We start from the raw sequence: 22,009 nt of genomic DNA on the forward strand, positions 1-22,009 counted from the left end.
GAAACAGGCTCCAGGCTCTGAGCTGTCAGCACAGAGCCCGACACAGGGCTCAAATTCATGGACCGTGAAATCATGACCTGAGCTGAAGTCAGCCGCTTAACCGACTGAGCCACCCAGGTGCCCCATATACTTGATTTTATATGAGCAAGGATAATGATGAAGACTGCAACACCACACTTGGTAGAACATATTCTGAATTCCAGGGTTTCACAGTTACAGAAAATTCTGGGAGTAATAAAGAATCCCTTTAAAAATAAAGTGAATGAGGGGCGCCTGGGGGGCGCAGTCGGTTAAGCGTCCGACTTCAGCCAGGTCACGATCTCGCGGTCCGTGAGTTCAAGCCCCGCGTCAGGCTCTGGGCTGATGGCTCAGAGCCTGGAGCCTATTTCCGATTCTGTGTCTCCCTCTCTCTGCCCCTCCCCCGTTCATGCTCTGTCTCTCTCTGTCCCAAAAACAAATAAACGTTGAAAAAAAAAAGAAATAAAGTGAATGAGAGAACTGCAGTAAGGGGTGGACAAATTCAGCTATAGTGAGACAAATTTTACATGGTACAAGGGAATAGCATTAAATAGAAGTGAATCTCATAGTGAGAAAATTATGTTTTTAAAATTCTCCTTCAGGGGTGCCTGGGTGGCTCAGCCGGTTAAGCGTCCAACTCTTGATTTCAACTCAGGTCATGATCTCACGGGTTTATAGGATGCAGCCCTGTGTCAGGCTCCATGCTAACAGAGGGGAGCCTGCTTGGGATTCTCTCTTTCCCTCTCTTTCTCTGCCCCTTCCCTGCTTGTACTCGCCCTCTCTCTCTCTCTCAAAATAAATAAACTTAAAAAAAAAAAACTCTCCCTCAATTCCCAGCAAAAAGTCTTGATTTAGCACTAATTTGTCTTTATACCTCCATAACACTAATTATCTCTTTAATACAGAAAAAAATTCAGACATAGAGCCTTGGCTGACAATTGTATCTAGCTAGGATTTATGATTGTTCTATTTTTAATGCAATTCTAATAACTGCTATGTTCTATTAACAGCAACACTGGCTTTTTATTTATGGTGGTATTATAATATTTCCTTTAGGAAACAGGGAATGGGGAGGGATTACTTAATGAACACTGGGTGTTTTTATAGCATGATGAAAAAAGTACTTTTTAAATGTTTTTATCTGTTTTTGAGAGAGAGAGACAGCACAAGCAGGGGAGCGGCAGAGAGAGAAGGAGACACAGAATATGAAGCAGGCTCCAGGCTCTGAGCTGTCAGCACAGAGCCCGATGTGGGGCTCAAACCCTCAAACTGCAAGATCATGACCTGAGCTGAAGTCAGATGCGGAACTGACTGAGCCACCCGTGTGCCCCTAAATGATACATTTTTAAATGAAAAATAAAATGGTTAAGTGGATGCTATGTGCATTTTACCTCAATTTAAAAATAAATTGAGGGGCGCCTGGGTGGCGCAGTCGGTTAAGCGTCCGACTTCAGCCAGGTCACGATCTCACGGTCTGTGAGTTCGAGCCCCGTGTCAGGCTCTGGGCTGATGGCTCAGAGCCTGGAGCCTGTTTCCGATTCTGTGTGTCCCTCTCTCTCTGCCCCTCCCCCGTTCATGCTCTGTTTCTCTCTGTCCCAAAAATAAATTAAAAAAACGTTGAAAAAAAAAATTAAAAATAAATTGAGTAAATAGGGGCGCCTGGGTGGTTCAGTTGGTAGAGCTACTGATTTCGGCTTAGGTCATGATCTCACGGTTCATGAGTTCGAGCCCCACGTCGGGCTCTGTGCTGACAGCTCAGAGCCTGGAGCCTGCTTCAGATTCTGTGTCTCCCTCTCTCTCTGCCCCTCCCCTACTCATGCTCTGTCTCTCTGTCTCAGAAATAAATAAACATTAAAAAAAAAAAAATTTAAGGGGCGCCTGGATGGCTCAGTTGGTTGAGTGTCCAGCTTCGGCTCGGGTCATGATCTCACAGTTTGTGGGTTCGAGCCCTGCATCGGGCTCTGTGCTGACAGCTCAGAGGCTGGAGTCTGCTTCGAATTCTTTGTCTCCCTTTCTCTCTGCTCCTCCCCCACTCATGCTCTCTCTCCCTCCTTCAAAAATAAATAAAAACATTAAAAAATTTTTTAAAATAAATTTAAAAATAAATTGAGTAAATAAATCAATGTTTTAATTTTTTTAATAAATCAATGTTTTAAAATTAAGTAAACAACAAGATGGTGTAGCTAGATGGAAAAAATTATGAGAGTAGTCTGCAAACAAAGTTTGGGGAAAAGACTTAATTAGTGAAACTGGAATAGATTAGTACAGATGGGATTTCTGGGGGTAAACTATAGGAATCTCAAAGGTAGAGCCCTGGACAAACTAATTTTGGTAGCTTTTTAAGACACCGGCAACCTAGTACATTCTAACCTCTGGTGATTTCTGGTGGCATCCCAGATGTCTTTGAGGGTTTAGGCAAAAATCCTAAGGCAGGGAAAGCATTGATCGCATCCATCCTCCTCCTGTTCTAAGTCTCAGCAGCTTCCCTTCCCCTCTCCCTCCCCATTCAAGTGACTTCTGTGTTCATGATGCCCTCTGGTCACTCAGTGCCCCAAACCATTTCTTTTTCATTAGTCAGAGCTTCTGTTTTTTAAATGCAGGTTTTAACTATGTTTTGAAAGGCTTGATATGAGCCTTGCCTACCTCACAAGGTCATTGTAAAGATCAAGCTGTATTTGGGACATGCTTTAAAAGTGTTTTTGCAAACTCTGCATTCTAACTCATTAGTGGTTTATAAAATCAATTTAACAGATTATAATCAGTACTTTTAAAAATGAAATAAGTGAAATGAAAGATGCTGGAGTGCACTGTACATTGCAAGATAAGAAACTGTTATGGCAAACTTCTATTTCAGTTGTACGGGTGTGTGTACATACGTGTGGGTGTGTATCAGTCTGTGCAAAGATATATGAATAGCCAGTCACAATGAAAATGTAATTTGCTGTGGGCAAAAAAAAAAAAGTTTTATAAGACATGTAAGTCCCTTCTGTGTTATATGATCAGATTCAGACAGCATAAGAACTGGATTTTGGAATAAAACAGTGTTATTACATGACGTACACAGCAATTGTTTTCCGTAACCACCTACCCCATGAGCATCAGTGGCTTCCACCCAGAGTAAAACTTTTACAGCAAAAAGTAAAGTTCTTTATCAGACAGCTGTGAGAATCATTCTTTTTTTTAATTTTTATTTTTAATTAATTTATTTTTCACTTTACATCCAAGTTAGTTAGCATATAGTGCAACAATGATTTCAGGAGTAGATTCCTTGGTGCCCCTTACCCATTTAGCCCATCCCCCCTCCCACAACCCCTCCCGTAACCCTCTGTTTGTCCTCCATATTTAAGAGTCTCTTATGAGACTCTTAAAAACTGAGAACAAACTGAGGGTTGATGGGGGGTGGGAGGGAGGGGAGGGTGGGTGATGGGTATTGAGGAGGGCACCTTTTGGGATGAGCACTGGGTGTTGTATGGAAACCAATTTGACAATAAACTTCATATACTGAAAAAAAAAAGAGTCTCTTATGTTTTGTCCTCCTCCCTGTTTTTATATTACTTTTGCTTCCCTTCCCCTATGTTCATCTGTTTTATATCTTAAAGTCCTCATATGAGTAAAGTCATATGATATTTGCCTTTGTCTGACTGACTAATTTCACTTAGCATAATACCCTCTAGTTACATCCACATAGTTGCAAATGGCAAGATTTCAGAGAATCGTTCTTTATATAACTAACCATAAATAAATTGGGGCAATAACTTTAAAAATACTTCTGAATTCATATTTGATCCTTGCATTATTTTGTAGAAGACAGCTAATAAAAGACACAAAAACTCTGATAAGAAACAAAACTCATAAATACTTTAAATATTCTGAATTGTTGAGGTTTAACAGAATTTTGAAATGCTCTATAATTTGAGTATCATATATGAAAATAAGTTTCTGAGTTTTATGAAATGTGGCAAATTATTAAGTCTTGTATAATTAGTAGAAGAAGGAAATTAAAAAACAAACAAAACAAAACAAAACAAAAAACCACACAGAACAGAGAGGTTTGCTGTAGCAGCAAGAGTTTCAGAGCTCAAATCATTGCTGGCTGCATCCCTTCTCCAGTTGCAATGAATCAAAGAGTAGGTTAAAAGAGAATGCACACAGCCCAGAGAGCTCTTTCACATTTTTGGCTCAGACATTACTTTCTGTATATAAAACCCCTACTAGTGGCTCTATTGAGTGAACATTTAGCATTTACTATTTTGTTTATAATGATTAAAACAGTAATGTTTGGCCTCTTCAGCTTACAAAATAAATCAAAGCTGTCCTGAAGCTGAGAAACACAGCTCAGGAAATCTCTCTCACAGAGGAGGCATCCCTTATATAGGCTTTCTAGAGACTCTAGTCCTCCTGCAGAGAGCCACCATTTTAAATGACATAATAGCCTACCTGGACAACTGCAAAGGACTTTACCCATGCTATAAAAGATGCAAAAAATTCCTTTTTTTTTTTTTTTAAGAATTAGGGAGAATTTACTCCAAATTGCCAACCGATATACAACAATAACAAAGGTAAAACAAACTGTTCAAAATTAGCTAAAATAATACAAAATCAAAACTGATTTTCATGTAATCCGAATTCTCAACCCCAAGCAGCCTACTTACCATTAGAAACTCAGAAACCATGAAAATGAACGACCAAATGTGTTTTATTGAGTCGTTTCTCAAATTAAATTCTCTATTATTATACCAGTTGTTAAATAACAAAAATTCAACCAAGCAAACTTTAAAGCTCTAATTGGCTTTATTAATCAATGCACGAATTGGGCAGCATCCCATCAAGCAAGTAGAGGGGAGCTCCAAAGGGCTACAGAAAAGGTTTGTAAAGGTAGAGAGGGAATAGAAAAAAAATTATTAGCAAACAATCCACTGTTTTAGGCAAGGTTGCCCTCCTAAGGGTAACAAGAGGGGTCTATCAGTAGTCTTCCTGGTGCTGACTAGAAAATTTCCTTGTTGACTGGTTTAAGGTTACATTCTCGGGGGCTTGAAACTAGAATTGGGTTAGGTATTAAGTCTGGGTTTACTGACTTGGAGCCTTAACCTAAGTGACACTGTTTTGGGCCTGTGGTTCTCTTTCTAAAATAGTACACAACTCTTTAAAAAGGCATAATTTAAAATACTGTGGAAAAAAAAATTACCTTTACATTAAATTTTACCCATTTGTCAATCTAGCTTCAAAAAAATCTCCAAAATCCAAACATTACCTCTACCTACCACTACCACCCTGGTCCAGGAAATTATCTGGACCTCTGCAACATCCAGCCTCAAACAGTCCCATCACTTCCACCTTTCTCCCCTTATGGTTATTCTCCATGCAAAATGGCCTGAGTGATTGCCAGAGGGGAGAGGGTGGAGGAGGGATGGGTCAAACAGAAGGGTTTAAAGGATATTAACAGGTACAAATTTCCAGTTACAAAATAAATAAGTCACAGAGATGAAAAGTACAGCATAGGGAAGATAGTCAATAACATTGTTTGGTGACAGATGGTAACTACACCTATCATGGTGAGCACTGAGTAATGTATAGGACTGCTGTTACGCTGAGACTAGTGTAACACTGTAAATGAATTATGCTTGAATTTTTAGAAAGTAGCCAGAGTGATTCTTTTAAAAATACAACGTGGATCATGTCATTCCCAAAATCCATCTAATGGCTTCCCATTACCCTAGAGGAGTATTCAGACACCTTTACATAGCTTGCAAGGCCCTTTTAACCTGACAGCCTCCCACCCCAAACCTCTCCCCGACTCTTATTCACTCTTCCCTAGAAAGGAAGCTTGTGCATTAATCTGACCTGTGATCGTGGGAAAAATTAATTGACAATGCTTGGCTTGGCTCTTTGCTTTTCCTTCTTGGGTCCAAGCTGACCTTAAGGAGTAATTCTCCTCTGCTTTTCCATGCCCAGAGTTGTCCTGGGGCTAGCCTGACTCACTTCAGTGTGGATGAGACTGGGTGGGCAATTCTGTCCAATTCTAGGAGTTAGTCAGCAGACACTCCAGGCTGTTATCCTCCTCCATCCTTTATAACAAAGGTGGATTCTGGGCCTTCATCTGTCATGCTTTGGTGATCAGTCTTATTTCTTAATTTGTGTAAAACTCATGTAGGGAAGAAGGGTGCTAATTATTAGGACTACTAAAAAACCCAAATCGCTGTAACAAACACATGCAAGGCACACACACCTTCCATGTGAGTGCAGAAAAGAATCTAGAAATGTTCATCTCTGCGTGGAGTGGTTACAGGTAACTCATTTTCTTCATATGAGTTTCCATTGTGGGTCCTTTTAACTATAGATTACTTTTATAATCAGGAAAAAAACAGCCAAATTAACTTTCTTTGGGAACCATTAAATAGGGCAAAGCTTGGTACCAGGTTTTCTGAGGAAATCATGAACTGTGTGTTAGATACACGTCTAATGAAATTGAAAAGAGTTACAAAATAACTGCCTCTAATCATGATAACCTGCCATGCCGATAAAAACGCCTTACTTTTTGACAGATATTTCATAATTATTTTCAGTTTACTATTCTGATTAAATTCAAGTCACCAGATAGTGACAAAAACTACATTATTCTCTTGAATCTGTATAGCCCATCCGGTCTATTTGTTCAGAGTAATGAAAATGTAAGGTTATACTAACTGCTTAGTTATAATATTTATATATTTGACCCCATAACAGCAGCTCTTATTCACATATTTTAAACTAGAGGTTTCTGGTTCCTGACCAATTTCCATTTTTTTCTGTCCTAATGATCAATATATATCCACAAATATTAATATTTGTTTTTACTCCTACCACGTTTAGGAGAAAATTCTAATTCTTCTAGTTTAAATTCTAATTCTCTTAGTTTAAGTTAAAATGTCTTAAGAAGATTTATGATCTTTATAAGAAAAATGCTTATGTTAATTTAACTTTAATTTTTCTTCCGGCTTCCCTGGGCAACTTTGATCAGTATATGATCATCTAAACCTAAGAATTTTTTCATACATTGTTTTCATCAGTTACATTTTCTTCTTTCTGATGGAAAAGATGTACACACATACATACAATGGAATATCACTTGGCAATCAAAAAGAATGAAATCTTGGGGTGCCTGTGTGGCTTAGTCGGTTAAGCTTCTGACTTTAGCTCAGATCATGATCTCACAGTTCATGAGTTCGTGCCCCATATTGGGCTATGTGCTGACAGCTCAGGGCCTGGAGCCTACTTTGGATTCTATGTCTCCCTCTCTCTCTCTCTCTGCCCCTCCCCAACTCATGCTTTCTCTCTCTCTCTCGCTCTTGCTCTCAAAAATAAATAAACATTTAAAAAAATTTTTTTAAAGAATGAAATCTTGCCACTTGCAACAACATGGATAGAACTAGAGTATATTATGTTAAGCAAAATAAGTCAGTTAGAGAAAGACAAATACCATATGATTTCACTTATATGTGGAATTTAAGAAACAAAACAGATGAACATAGGGGAAGGGAAGGAAAAATAAGATAAAATCAGAGAGGGAGGCAAACCATAAGAGACAATTCAATACAGAGAAAAGACTGAGGGTTGCTGGAAAGGAGGTGGGAGAGAGGATGGGCTAAATGGGTGACGGGCATTAATGAGGGCACTTGTTGGGATAAATACTGGGTGTTATATGTAAGTGATAAATCACTAAATTCTACTCCTTAAACCAACACTACACTGTGTGTTAACTAACTTGAATTAAAACTTTAAAAACAAAAAACAAAAAACAAAAACAAAACAAACACATTTTCTTCCTTCTGTATGTTAATGTCTATTCATCAAGGCAGGGTATCAGTTTTGCCTTTTTCAGGATACTGCGCAAGATGTACATTTCAAAATTAGAGTGTGAAAGCAAGGATCTTTAGAATAAAATTTACATATCCAGGGTATAAGTAAATTAAACCCTTGAAATTTAATTCAGCAAATACTTATCAAATCCCTACCACTGGTACAGGTTCTTGGATCAACTGCCTGGGATGAAATCTCAGTTCTGCCACTTACTGTAATCTTGGTAGGCAACTTAATCTCTTTGTGTCTTGTTTCCTCGAATCTGCAAAGTGATGATAGTAACAGTACTTATATCACAGGAATGCTATAAGGATTAAATGGAATATTACATGTAGAGGGTTTAAAATACCATCTACCCCACAGGAAGTACTCAGTAATTGCTATTAAAGTAATCATGGGGGGAGGGAGGAGAAACATAGCTCTATATGAAGATATTCCCCTTATCTCAGCTTTACCTGGAATAGTAGTCTAACAACCACCCCCCCTCGAAAAGTAATTCTTTAGCATTCTGTCGGGGTGAGGGGAAGAAAGGGAAGAACAGTGATCTGGTTGCACACGAGAGAGAAGGGAACCACAGGTTAAATCAGTTTGTCTTTTATAGGCTTCTCCCACCACGGCTAAGGTTTCAGCTTTCTCTTGTTGGCTAAGTCAGTTACCATTCATGAATCTGTTTCCAGCTTCCAAAAGTGTCTTGAGTTCTCTTTTCTGCTGTCATCTCCCCCCTAATTCTTTTGGTCCATGAGGGTTTATGCTTTTACAAATGCCTTTTCTGTCATTTTAGTGGGGTTTCAAGAGGGAGCAGAGCTGAATGTGTTTAATTTATCCTGGTTAACTGAAAGTCTTAAATTCAATTGCTCTGTTATTCCTGACCTCAAAAAACAAGGACAATAATCATTTCTTTTAAAAGAAAATCTTTTAACTTTTTTCAAAAGCCAGTTATTTTCTCATTTGAAAAATGTTGCTTCCAACAGTATATGGCATTTTCCAAAAGCACTGTAAGTAAAACCTTTCAGCTTTCATTAAAATAATTGACAAATTAGAACTTAACTTCAGGGCCTGCAAGTAATTTTGCACAGTTTTGATGGTTATTTGTGCTTTGAGTCTTTTGAAAAGTAAACTTTGAGAAATATGTATGTTTAAAACACTACAGGACAATCTGTATGTCACATGTTTTCTCTCTAGTGTTTATTTAAAAAGGTAATCATACTTCATATATCTACTCAGGCCCACTAACCAGTGGGTATATAACATTCTTATTAATTGATGGTGACTGTATTTTCATACGTTGAATGACTGGCTGTAACAGGGATCTCTAGGGATCTAGAGATCTACATTCTCATCTTTTTAAGCCATACCTTCAGTCACCAAGGAATTCGTTAAAATCGTGACACCTTGACAGTCAGAGTTCAATAGCATCCTGAGATCTAACTTAACCATTCTACAAAAACGGTTGACTAGGAGCTAAAGAGAAAAAGGAAGAAGAAGACCAATAGTTATTAAGAACGTGTTATGTCCAAGTCCTATTCTGGGTACTTTATATATATTACCTAATATAATCCTCAAAATAGTCTGACAAGATACGGATCATGCTTTCATTTCATGAATAAGAAAAACGAGGTACAGAATCCTTAGGAAATTCGGGACTAGATAGAGAGAAAGACCCAAGTAATATATAATGTAATTCATGTCTCAGGTGTCATTTACAAAATGAGCTACAGAAGTATGCAGCAGACATTCAGTTGTCCACATCATTTTAGACTCCCGGTATTAGACCTAATGAAGACATAAAACTCTGTATTTGAATTTTTAACAATGCTCTTTACATTTTTTTTTCAGAGATACAGCATTTTTTCTCAAAGTAAGATATTAGAAACTTTTTCTAAATAATTTGCTTTTTAAAAATACCACTTTTCCCTCTATAATGTACTTTGCTCCCCCATATAGTCAATGTTTTGCTGCTTTAACTTGAACTGATATTCGCTAAAAGCTGTGAGTCACTGTTAAATGACCAGTCTTTGTGGAAAGAAGGGAGAAGACACCTGGAGGAAGGCATGAACCTGGACTACAAGCACAGTGTTGGCCACTGGAAGTCATGTTTAACTCATGAAAGTTCTGATGACATCACTATGAAAAAGATAAATGACACTCAAAGAGTACAGAGAAATCCAAATCTCAAAAAGCTCTCCATACATTATCCCCAAGGTTGATAGCTAAAGTGGTATATCACAAAAATTAAAAAACAAGACTAAAAACAACTGTTTTGGCTGGAAGAGTCTCGAAGGGAAATCTTGGAATGAAATGAGTTACATTTGTAACTGATAATAAATGATAAGTAACTATGTAATGAAATGTTTTTCCAAAGCAGTTATGTGACACTAAAATCACACAAGAAATGACAATTTTGTCATAAAACAAGATTGGAAATAAGGACAAAATACTATACACTAAAAATATTTCAAAGCATTATTCTTTTTAAAATCTCCAAAATCTGCAATATCAACTCTATTTATGGAAGTCTGAGTTGTTCTAATGGTATAAATGAGAAAGATGAGGTAAACATTAAGAACTCCCCTTCATAAGCATCTGGAGGACTCAGTCGGTTAGGCCTCCAACTCTTGTTTTCAGCTCAGGTCATGATCTTGCTGTTTCATGGGTTCGAGCCCTGCATTGGGCTCTGTGCTGGCAGCACAGAGCCTGCTTGGGATTCTCTCTCTCTCCCTCTCTCTGCCCCTCCCCTACTCACACTGTCTGTCTCAAAATAAATAAATAAACAAACAAACCCTCTTCTTCATAAAATTCTTCCTTCACACCAACAGATTCTCTTAGTATACATACTTAGAGGTAATTCTGAAACTGAGAGTAACTAGTGCTTTTCTTTTCAGTGGTTATGACAGCTTCATAAGAATGTACAAAAAACAGGGAGATAAAAAAAACCCTCCTTAAAAAAATTACTACAGAATGTAGTTAACAAATAGTATGAGATTTTGGCCTGAACTAGAAGGATCAAAGCCGCATTATGGAAATTAAATAGAAAATACTCTGAAAAGCAAATTTTTAAATCTCAGAAATTACCTATAAATTAAAAGGCGCAGCATATAGGGTCCAATAGTGAGGAATGACTTCTGTGAGACTTCAAGCAACTTCAAGGTACCCAGGGACTCAAGTGCCAGCCCTCCCACAAAACACTCTGCTTATTCTGCTTTATTTTCCTTTTATCATTACCTGAAATTAGCTTGAAACGATTCAAAACGTTTTGAGAAATAACAATCTCAAAAGAGACTTTCAATGTGACTGCTTTGACAAAGAAGAGCCCTTGTTAGGTTGTTTAGTAAAATAACAGCGTCATTACTCTGCAATCCCAACAGATCATAGTGGTTTCCTAAATTCCACACCTCCCAGAGGTCCTGACTAGGAGTACCTACCCTGACCCTCTTAGCTTTCCCTAACTCTTGCCTATTCTGGCCACTATACAAGGAAGCATCTAGTTATAAATTATCTTAAAGATTATTCTCTTCTTTTATTTTTTTTTAATTTTTTTTTCAACGTTTATTTATTTTTGGGACAGAGAGAGACAGAGCATGAACGGGGGAGGGGCAGAGAGAGAGGGACACACAGAATCGGAAACAGGCTCCAGGCTCTGAGCCATCAGCCCAGAGCCCGACGCGGGGCTCGAACTCACGGACCGCGAGATCGTGACCTGGCTGAAGTCGGACGCTTAACCGACTGCGCCACCCAGGCGCCCTATACTCTTCTTTACAAACTACTTATAGGTTTAAATTTCTTTTGTCTCATTCTCAATGAGGTGTATTTAGGTACTCCAAAATACCAGGTGAATGTTCTCGATCTAAACAGCTAGCTAGCTAGAGATACAGAGATATGGAGAAAAGCACAAAAGGATACATGACAGATAATTTAAGAGCCTTATGGGGTAGAGATAGAAAAATGAGAGCAAAGAAGTTATTAATAAAAAAATAATAAATTTTTTTGAAAAGTATGTGTTTCATGTGTGTAAAATTATGATCCCATTTAAATAAAGAAATTAGAGCTATCTCTATTTGCTAACAAGGTTTGAATTTGCAAAAAGCAAATTAGAGCTACATCTATTCACTTACAAGGTTGCCCATGTAATGCTTACAAGTAAAAAAAGCAAAATGCAAATTCTCTATATATATAAAAACAAAATCTTTTAATGAATGTTTATACACACAAATAAAGGGAAAGATGAAAAAGGATATACATCAACCTGAGCTTAACATGGGTTATCTGATGGTGATTGGAGATTTAAAGATGTGTAGTGCACTGGAGTTAAGCCACTACTAGTGACTTTGCTTCCTGTATTCTCTTTTATACCTGTTCTTTGCCGCAATGGGAGCTTCAGTTGTCCAGAAACTTATCTCCCAATGTCATTACTAGTTCTTGCCTTAGCCTTCTCTGATCCACACCAACCATTCAGTAGGATGGCTGGGAGTGTGGGCACCAATCAGCCACAGAGCTGCAGAAATGTCTCTGCAATATCTCTTAGGCTTGAGGCTTTCCTGGTAAGGGGTTGTAGTACATGGCCATTTTCCCAAAAGGCACAGCCCTAGAATCTGGGCAGGGGTTGCAGGCCAAAGAAGAAGTAAGGGGCAATAAGGTGGAGAATAGGTCAGGCTGCTGCTGACAGTACCCTACTGGCAAACAAAACAACTTCAAATACTATTCCTTCCCATCACCTGTGTCTACAGAAGGCAAAAATAAATAAATATCATGGTACCCATTTTTCTGCCAAAAGCTTAGTTTATAAATAGTGATTGCAATTAAGTAAATACAGCATGTTCTTTTACTAAAGACTCTAGCATATTGTAGATTCTTAATAGATATTAAAGAATAGCAATACTGCTTTGAGAAAAATATGTCCAAAGAATTTGGTATGTGTTTTTGTATGAACAGAAGAAGTCATTAAATATTCATAAGACCATACAATGCTGGAATATTTTAAAAGTCAGAAATTAAACTTGAAAAGTAATTTTTTAATTAAAAAAAAAAGAAACTGTACTTGAAAGCCATGCAGTTTTTAATTTTTTTTTTTTTAACGTTTATTTATTTTTGAGACAGAGAGAGACAGAGCATGAACGGGGGAGGGTCAGAGAGAGGGAGACACAGAATCCGAAACAGGCTCCAGGCTCTGAGCTGTCAGCACAGAGCCCAACGCGGGGCTCCAACTCAGGGACCGCGAGATCATGACCTGAGCCAAAGTCGGCCGCTTAACCGACTGAGCCACCCAGGCGCCCCAGCCATGCAGTTTTTAAAAAGCCACCTATGTTAATATAGACTATATATTTATACATCATTAAAGATATACCAAAATTTACCTCAATATATTTCTCCCCTATCCTTTCTCTATCTCTCATTGTAGCTTCATATAAATAGAATAGCTTCTTTATGTGCTATTTTTAAATGTCTTCTTAGAAATGAATTGAAAACCTTATTTCTTACCTTTCCGGAATACATTCATTCACCCATTCATTCAACAAATCATAATTGAAGATCTACTGTATACTAGGTATTGTTCTTTGCTCTCGGAATACAGCAGGGAGCAAAGTAGACAATAATCCTTTCCTTTGTGGAGCCAATATCCTACTGGAGGCAAACAGCCAACAAACAAACATGTAAAAGATACAGTAGAGTGTGTCAGATGGTGATCAGCATGATGGAAGAAAATAAGAGGGATAGAGAGCACCACTGGTGGGAAAAAGGCTGCAATTTTACGTAGGGTGGAGTCAAGGAAGGCCTTGCTGAGACGAGAAAATGTGAGCAAAGGACTAAAAGACGTGAAGGGGGAAAGCCACACGAACATGTAGGAGAAGCATGTTGAAGGCTGAGAGGGCTTCTGCAGACGCTGAAACCAAGTCAGGGAGTGTGCTGTTAACTGTCCAATGTCACCATGCACTATTCTGCACCTCCCTCACCTTACTCCAACCATGTGCTGGCCTTCTTGCCGCTGCTCAGATACATGCCGATGAGTGGGGGCTGAGGGACCACGGAGGCAGTGCAGACCTGTAGAAGCTCCTCTGAAAAGCCCTTCTTCCCAAACTGGCAGGCCGTTATCACATGACTGAAAGGGATGCTGGGCAAACAAACACTCTTCCTGAGCACCACTGTCCAACAGAACTTTCTGTACTGATGGGGATGTTCTTTATCTGCGCTGTTCAATGAGCAGCACATGACTAGACACACATGGCTACCTGGCATTTGAGAAGTGCTATGTGACTAAGGAACTGAAATTTTAATTGTAAATTTTACCTTATTTAAATTAAAATAGTCAAATGTGGCTAGTGGCTACCATACCTGCCAACATAATTCTAGAGGTAGGTCTTGAGAACACAGGAATTGCTCACTAACAGATACTTCTAAAAGAAGAAATATTTCATTTAATTTGCTAAAATTCCAGTTAGTCTAATGAGAATTCAATGAATAAATAGGGCCATTGTGATAGCCTTACTTAATTGTCCCAAAACACACACATGTATTAACCACTATTTACCATGTAATTCTCTGGCTACTACATGGAAAAACTATTGCTAGTAGGTTTTTTACCTCAGCTTTAGTGTTTCCCTGTGGGTAATTTATTATTGCTTAATAATTAAGAAATTTTGTAAAATTCTGTGGTTTTTAAAATATTTACTTATTTTGGCGAGAGTGCAAGCAGGGGAGGGGCAGAGAGGGAAACACAGGATCCAACCAGGGCTCTGCACTGATAGTGCTGACAGCAGACAGCCTGATGTGGGGCTTGAACTCATGAACCATGAGATCATGATCTGAATTGAAATCTGACACTCAACTGACTAAGACACTCAGGTGTCCCAGTAAAATTCTGTTCTTTTCTTTCTTTCTTTTTTATTTTTTTTTTTTATTTTTTAGTGTTTATTCATTTTTGAGACAGAGACAGCATGAGCAGGGGAAGGGCAGAGAAAGGGAGACACAGAATCTGAAGCAGGTTCCAGGCTCCAAGCTGTCAGCACAGAGCCTGACGTGGGGCTTGAACTCATGAACCACGAGATCATTACCTGAGTTGAAGATGGACGCTCAACCAACTGAGCCACCCAGGCACCCCTAAAATTCTGTTCTTGTGTTTCCTGCTAGCAAGTTTTTTCTTCTCAATTTGATTTGTCTTTAGGTGAGATATATTTACATGCTAATGTAAAAATATGAATAAATATAACAAAGGGGATGTAGTATCATAAGCTATAATACCTTCATATACTCTTTAATTGTAACAAAATAGAATCAAAGACTACAATTAAGCAAAATACCTTAAAAGATTTGGGGGGGGTCATAAATTGACATTTAAATAGCTTTGCTTTTTACAAAAATGGAAACAAAAGATATTATTTATTTCACATGATATGCAAGGCCAATCTTTAAAAACTATCCATGGGACGCCTGGGTGGCTCAGTCAGTTAAGCATCTGACCTTGGCTCAGGGTATGATCTCACAGTCCGTGTGTTCGAGCCCTGTGTCGGGCTCTATGCTGAAAGCTCAGAGCCTGGAGCCTGCTTCGGATTCTGTGTCTCCTTTTCTCTGCCCCTCCCCTGCTTGCACTCTGTCCCTCTTTCTCAAAAAATAAAACAGCATTAAAAAAAATTTTTTAAACTATCCTCAACTTTATTAAAATATATGGGTTCTAAGAGAAAGGCACACATATATGCATATGTTTAGTATGCATTACACTAAACACACCACTGTTAAAGCTACACAAAAAAAACCTCACGTCTGAGAACTTCTGTTTAATCCAACAGCACCCAGAGACGATGAAAGCCAGTTACTAAAAAATTTATTGCTTGGTTAAAACTCAGTTTACAATTCAAAGGATTTCTAAAATCTCTGTGCTGTTATGAAGCTTTATGGGGTTTACAATGGAGATGAAAACAGAAATAAAAAGATCTGACAAACAGAAAATGCCAAAGATATTTCTAGCATTATCAACATGGATTCTTTTTTCCCTATCATTACTTTTTACCTTATTCCAAGACAACTAAATTTAACTCATCTGCCTAAAAAAGACAACTATGTTTCCTAGGATCCCTTTCAAAATGTAAATGTCTGATGGGCAATTCTGTTTGAAAGAATATTATTTTTATAATTTTTAAAAGAGCTACAATATAAATTCCCCAGGGCAGGAATTTTTTTATGATCTGCTATGCCCAGTGCCTACAATAGTGCCTACCATATAGTAGATACTTAATATATACTTATTGAATTAATAATTTTATCAGAATCTTTTATTAAAATAAATATAACCAAATAGTATTATAGTATTAGTGTAGATTTTCATTTTAACACTTATCAAAAAATCTTGTTTTACCATCTCTACACACAACAAAATCCTTTCTAAAGCTTATTGGTAATTCTCAGAATTAGCCAAAGACTTTCACATATTTCATAGAATTTCTTACACAGAATTCTGTGATCCCTTTCAATTCCAAAATTTATTTATTCTAATAATGATCTGAAACTGTAAAGGAATATCTGAAATCTATTTAAATAGAATGTCATGGAATCTTAAAAACAAAATATTATTTAAATTACTACAAAAATAATTGCAAATCCACTGATGGGCCATCCCAGACATTTCCTGGTTTTCTTAAATCTTTTACATAGTATTTTCTAGTTCTCTGCTCGGTCTTGTTTTATATTACTGTCAAATCCTTCACTTTCAAAATCAAGTACAATGAGACACCAAATAGTAAAACTGCACTACGCTTTTTACATTTTATACCAAAAGATCTACTTTATTTTAAAAGCAAAATCTAATACACATTGGAAAATACTGAGCTGGAATGTTTGCTGAAATGCTGTTTACTGCAAATGTCCCAATGTTTTATCAACTAACACTGAAGTTTAAATTAGGGCTAAACTCAGGAAACTGACCTTCATAATATTTTAACATGATGTTTGTCTTTATAAGGTAGTTTTCTTCTAAGAAGAGCGGACTTAAATGTCCTAGACTTACAGTCAAATTTCGGTCCCAGATCTGTATGCTTCCATTCTGGCAGGCAGCTGCTATAAGGTTTCCATCTCTACTATATGTGCACGTTGTGGGAATTACTTTTTTACCCTGCACCGTCCGTGGTTTAAACACACTTCTTTGCTTCCTTGGATTTTCAACTTCCCATGTCCTCACAGTCCTAAAAACAATAAAGAGATTTTCATTTACAAAAAAGAAAGGAGTTTAAAATTCAGAAGAGCTCATAAAGACCACTTCACCTTGTAAGCATATAATCTAATAATTATTTTAAAATAAAAGGAATACTGTAAAACAGTCTCCATTTATAAATGAGGTTACTCACTGAAATAAAGTGAACCATCTGAATCATACTGTCTTCAAATCAAACAGCAAGTAGCAAATTCTACTTCGAAGCTTTCAGAGTTATAAGTTCTAACCCTCTACAACAGTGGTCTCCAAACAACTCTAACTCTACACTCTGATCGTAAAACTGTTGAATGTACACCCCCTATATACACACATTAATTTCTCAATTACTTACATGTGTTAATGTACCGTTATATAACACATTCCAGAAAACACACTGAAAAAATAAGTCACTGAAAAAAGAATGATGTCCCTCTCTAGGGCCCAGGAAAAGATATCATGCCTCTGAGGGAGAAGCAGAAACAAAATTGTTTGCCCTGGGTTTTCAACAAGTAATGAGAAACAGCAGTCCAAGGCTGGGGGAGATATGGAGTACCCTCCTGCTCAAAGTCCTAGGCAAAGAAGCACTGCCACTAAGGAAGACTAAAACAAAATCCTTATGACCCAGAGAGAGAGGGGGGAAAAAAATCCCATAAAATACAGAACAACAAAGATGAGTTCAGCAACTACTTGGCAGAAACTATCCAAGCCATAGCACTATGGAACAACATCTCTAAATTTCTAGAAGAAAAAAAAAAAAAAGTCAATCTAATATTCTACAGGCCGTGAAAATATATTTCACAAATAAGGTAAAATAAAGACGTTTTCATGAGTGAAAGCTAAGACAATTCATTTCCTTCAAATATATATTACAAGAAATGTTAAAGGAAGTTCTTCAGGAAGAACAACTATGAGACAAATGGAAATGTGAATCTATACAAAGGAAGAGTGCCACAAATGGTAAAAATGAATAAAAATGTAAAAGATATTTTTAAAAATGTTTAAAGCTCTTTAAAAGATAAATGACTGAGGTAAAACAATGTATTGCAAGGTTTATAGCATATGTTTAAGTAAAATATAGGTCAACAATAGCAGAAAGGTTGGAAAGAAGATATGGTACTATACTTGCAATGTATAGTATTATTTGAAGAGAAACTTTGATACATTAAAGATATATATTACAAAGTCTAGAGCAATTGCTAACATATTTTTATAATGAATATGTAATAATAGACATAAAATGGAAATGAAACAAAAACAGGAAGGGATAATAAGAACCATGAGATAAATATAAAACAAACGGCAACATGGTAAGTTCAAATCCAATCTCACAAATAATTACACTAATTAGAAACTGCATTAATTATAAATTATCTAAAAACTCCAATTAAAAGATAAAAATGGTCACATTGGATTAGATAAAAGCAAGACTCAGCAGATTCTATCTTTTAAAAATACACAAAAATGTTTAAATATGAAGACTTAGATAGGTTGTAGTAGTAAAAGGATGGGGAAAAATGTGCCTGGGGAACATAACCAAAAGAAAGATGGAATAACTATATTAATGTCCAATAAAGTATCAAAACAAGGAATAAAACTAGAGAGAAAGAGGAAAATTTCCCAATGATAAAGAGTCAATTGATCAAGAAAACATAATTCTAAATGCTTATGCCACTAATAACAGAGTTTCAAAATATGAAAGCAAACTTGACAGAAATAAAAGTAAATATAGCAAATCCATATTCATAGTTGTATACCTCAACATTCCTCTCTCAGTGACTGATAGAACCAGCAGACTCTTCCTTGCTTCCCCAAAAATCAGTAAGGATTCAGAAGACCTCAAAACCAATGCCAAACAAGTTGAGCTAACTGACATTTATATAACACTTCACCCAACAACAAATGAATGTGCATTCTTTTCAGGTGCACACTGAACACACTCTGGGCCATAAAACAAATATAAACACACTAAAAATGACCAAAATCATAAAAAAGTATGTACACCATCAAAAATAAAATTATATAAGCAATCAATAACAGAAATGTATCTGAAAATATATCTTTTCCAAAACATTTAGAAATTAAGAAATACAATTGTAAATAATCCATGAGTCAAAGAAAAAAATCACAAGGGATAGTAGAAAAACTGAATCCAATAAATATGAAAATACAGTATATCAAAATTCATGGTGGGACGCCTGGGTGGCTCAGTCGATTGAGCATCCAACTTCAGCTCAGGTCACCAACTCACGAATCGTGAGTTCGAGCCCTGCATCGGACTCTGTGTTGACAGCTTAGAGCCTGAAGCCTGCTTTGGATCCTGTGTCTCCTTCTCTCTCTGTTGCTCCCTTTCTCTCTCTCTCTCTCTCTCTCTCTCTCAAAAATAAAGGTTAAAAACAAAATTAAAAAAAAAATTCATGGTATTCAGCTAAAATAGAGCACAGAAGAAAAATATAGTATTAACTGTATACATTAAGAAAAAAGAAAGGCCTCAAAATAATGATCTAAGATTCAACCTTCAGAAACTTGAAAAAAGAGAGAAAATTAAATCTAAAGCAAATAAAAGGAAGGAGATAATAAAAATGAAAGTACAAATGAATAAAATAGAAAACAGAGAAATCAAAAGCTGGTTCCTTGAGATGATCAATAAAATTAATAAACCTTAAGCTGGATTAATGAAAAAAAAACAAAAATTGGAGACAATATCAAATATCAATATTTTGAATGAAAGAGAAGATATCACCATAAAGCTCAACAACATTAAAAGGACAATAGGGAATTTCATGAATGAATTTATATACATACATTTGATAATTTAGATGGACAAATTTTCTTGAAAGACACTAACTACCAAAGTTCACTCAATTAAGAAATAAATAACTGAAATATTCCTCTATGGAAAAGCTGAATACATAGTTAAAAATCTTCCCACCAAGAAAACTCTAGATGGCTTCGCTATTGACTTCTACCAAACATTTAAGAAAGAAGTAATACCAACTCTATACAAACTCTTCCAGAACACAGAACAGGAAACACTTCCCAACACTCATTCAATAAGGCCCGCACCACACCGATGCCAAAACCAAAGTCACTACAAGAAAACTATGGTTCTGGGGTGCCTGGGGTGGCTCAGTCAGTTAAGCCTCCGACTCCAGTTCAGGTCATGATCTCACAGTTCGTGAGTTCAAGCCCCGCTTGAACTGTGAGTTCAAGCCCCGCTCAGAGCTGTCAGCACAGAGCCCGAGCCTGCTTCGGATTCTGTGTCTCCATCTCCCTCTGCCCCTCCCCCACTTGTGCTCTCTCTCAAAAATAATAAATAAACATTAAAAACAATTTAAAAAAAGAAGAAGAAGAAAACTATGGTTCCATATTCCAATAAACATAAGACACAAAAATCCTTAACAAAGTATCAGTAAACTCAAAGTAGCAGTGTATAAACATAATAATGTACCATGATTAAGTGGTATTTAAACCAGGAATGCAAAGAATTGAAAGGAATGAAAATTAAACAATATAATATACCATAAAAAATATATGATCATCTCAATCCATGCAAAATAAACCATTTGACAAAAAATCCAACATTCATTCATAATAAAAACTCTCCACATACTAGGAAGAGGATGGAACTTCCTCAGCCTGATTGAGGACATCTATGAAAAACTTACAAGTAATATACACAGTAATGAAGTATGGCTGAATGCTTTCCTCTTATGGTTGAGAACAAAGCAATGATATCAAACTCTCACCATGTCTTTATACTGGAGTTGCCAGCTAGGGCAATAAGGTGAATAAAAGAAATTAAAGGCTTATAGACTAGAAAGAAGAAATAAAACTATCTTTATTAAGAAACCACATGATCATATACATAGAAGAACCCAAGAATCTATAAAAATGCTACTAGAACTAATAGTGAGTTTAGCAAAGTCACAGGATACTAGGTCAATAATCAATTTTATTTCCATTGACTAGCAAAAATTAGATGTTGAGATTATGAAAATAATACCATTGATAATAGTATGAATACACATAGAACCTGACAAAATATGTGTAGCTTCTGTACACTGAAAACCATAAAATGTTTCTGACAGAAAGTAAAGAAGATCTACATATATGAGAAGACATATTGTATTCATGGATCAGTAGAGTCAATATTGTTAGGACTTCAATTCTCCCCTAGTTAATCTTTAGATTCAACACAAGTTCAAAGTTCTAGAAGAGTTTTTTTGAGATAGAAATTGGGTAGGATAATTCTAAAACTTATATGGAAATGCAAACAACTTGGAACAGCCTGTAAAATTTTGAAAAAAAAACAAAACTAGGGAATTCACTCTACCCGGGTTTCCATATTATAACATCCCACATTATAACACCAACCATATAAGTTGTAATTACACATATTAACATCTATTCCTTCTACAAGAAGAGCTACTTGGGAGCAAGCTCACTCTCTCTGTCTTTCGATCTTTTAAAATTTTTGTATGCCTAGGGTCTGCACCATCTCTTGAACATAATAGGATCAGAACACATATTGGGTCCTCAATAAATGTTTGTTGAAGAATAAAAGAAATTCACTGCCTATCTAGGCATTTTAGACATCAATTTTATTGAGGTATAACCAATATACAGTAAATACAATTGATTTTTAAGTGTATAGATTTCAAATAGGCAGCATTTTTTGTCAAATATTTATGATTTATGCCAAATTAGAGTCTGAGGTTTTTTAAAAATAACTTTTGCATATCCTTCCCCTAAGATTTGCTTGGGAACTTAATTGATTGCTTAACATTACCAAACCCTAGTTTACAGAGCTGTCAAACCCAGTGCCTGACCTAAGATTGAACTGACTACATTCTAGGAATTAATGACTAGCAAAATGTAAGTTCAAGTAGGAGTCTGGAAACAGTACACACAGAAACATCAGAAAGGCACCTTGGAATTCCAGGATTTAAAGCAACCTATTGGGGAGCCAGGAGACTAGAA

The 22,009-nt window shown here is 36.6% G+C and overlaps 1 protein-coding gene across 2 annotated transcripts in view; it reads right to left on the reverse strand.

Annotated features, from left to right (window-relative positions):
• Positions 1-22,009, reverse strand: part of WDR70 (WD repeat domain 70) — a 312,572-nt gene that overhangs the window by 102,440 nt on the left and 188,123 nt on the right. For both annotated transcript variants that reach the window (XM_047858021.1, XM_047858030.1), the window contains exon 10: positions 16,847-17,021. In XM_047858021.1, coding sequence (XP_047713977.1) covers positions 16,847-17,021 — 175 coding nt within the window. The remainder of the gene's footprint in view (positions 1-16,846; positions 17,022-22,009) is intronic.

This window comes from Prionailurus viverrinus, chromosome A1 (assembly GCF_022837055.1).
Source record: "Prionailurus viverrinus isolate Anna chromosome A1, UM_Priviv_1.0, whole genome shotgun sequence".
In the NCBI taxonomy this organism is placed as follows: domain Eukaryota; kingdom Metazoa; phylum Chordata; class Mammalia; order Carnivora; family Felidae; genus Prionailurus; species Prionailurus viverrinus.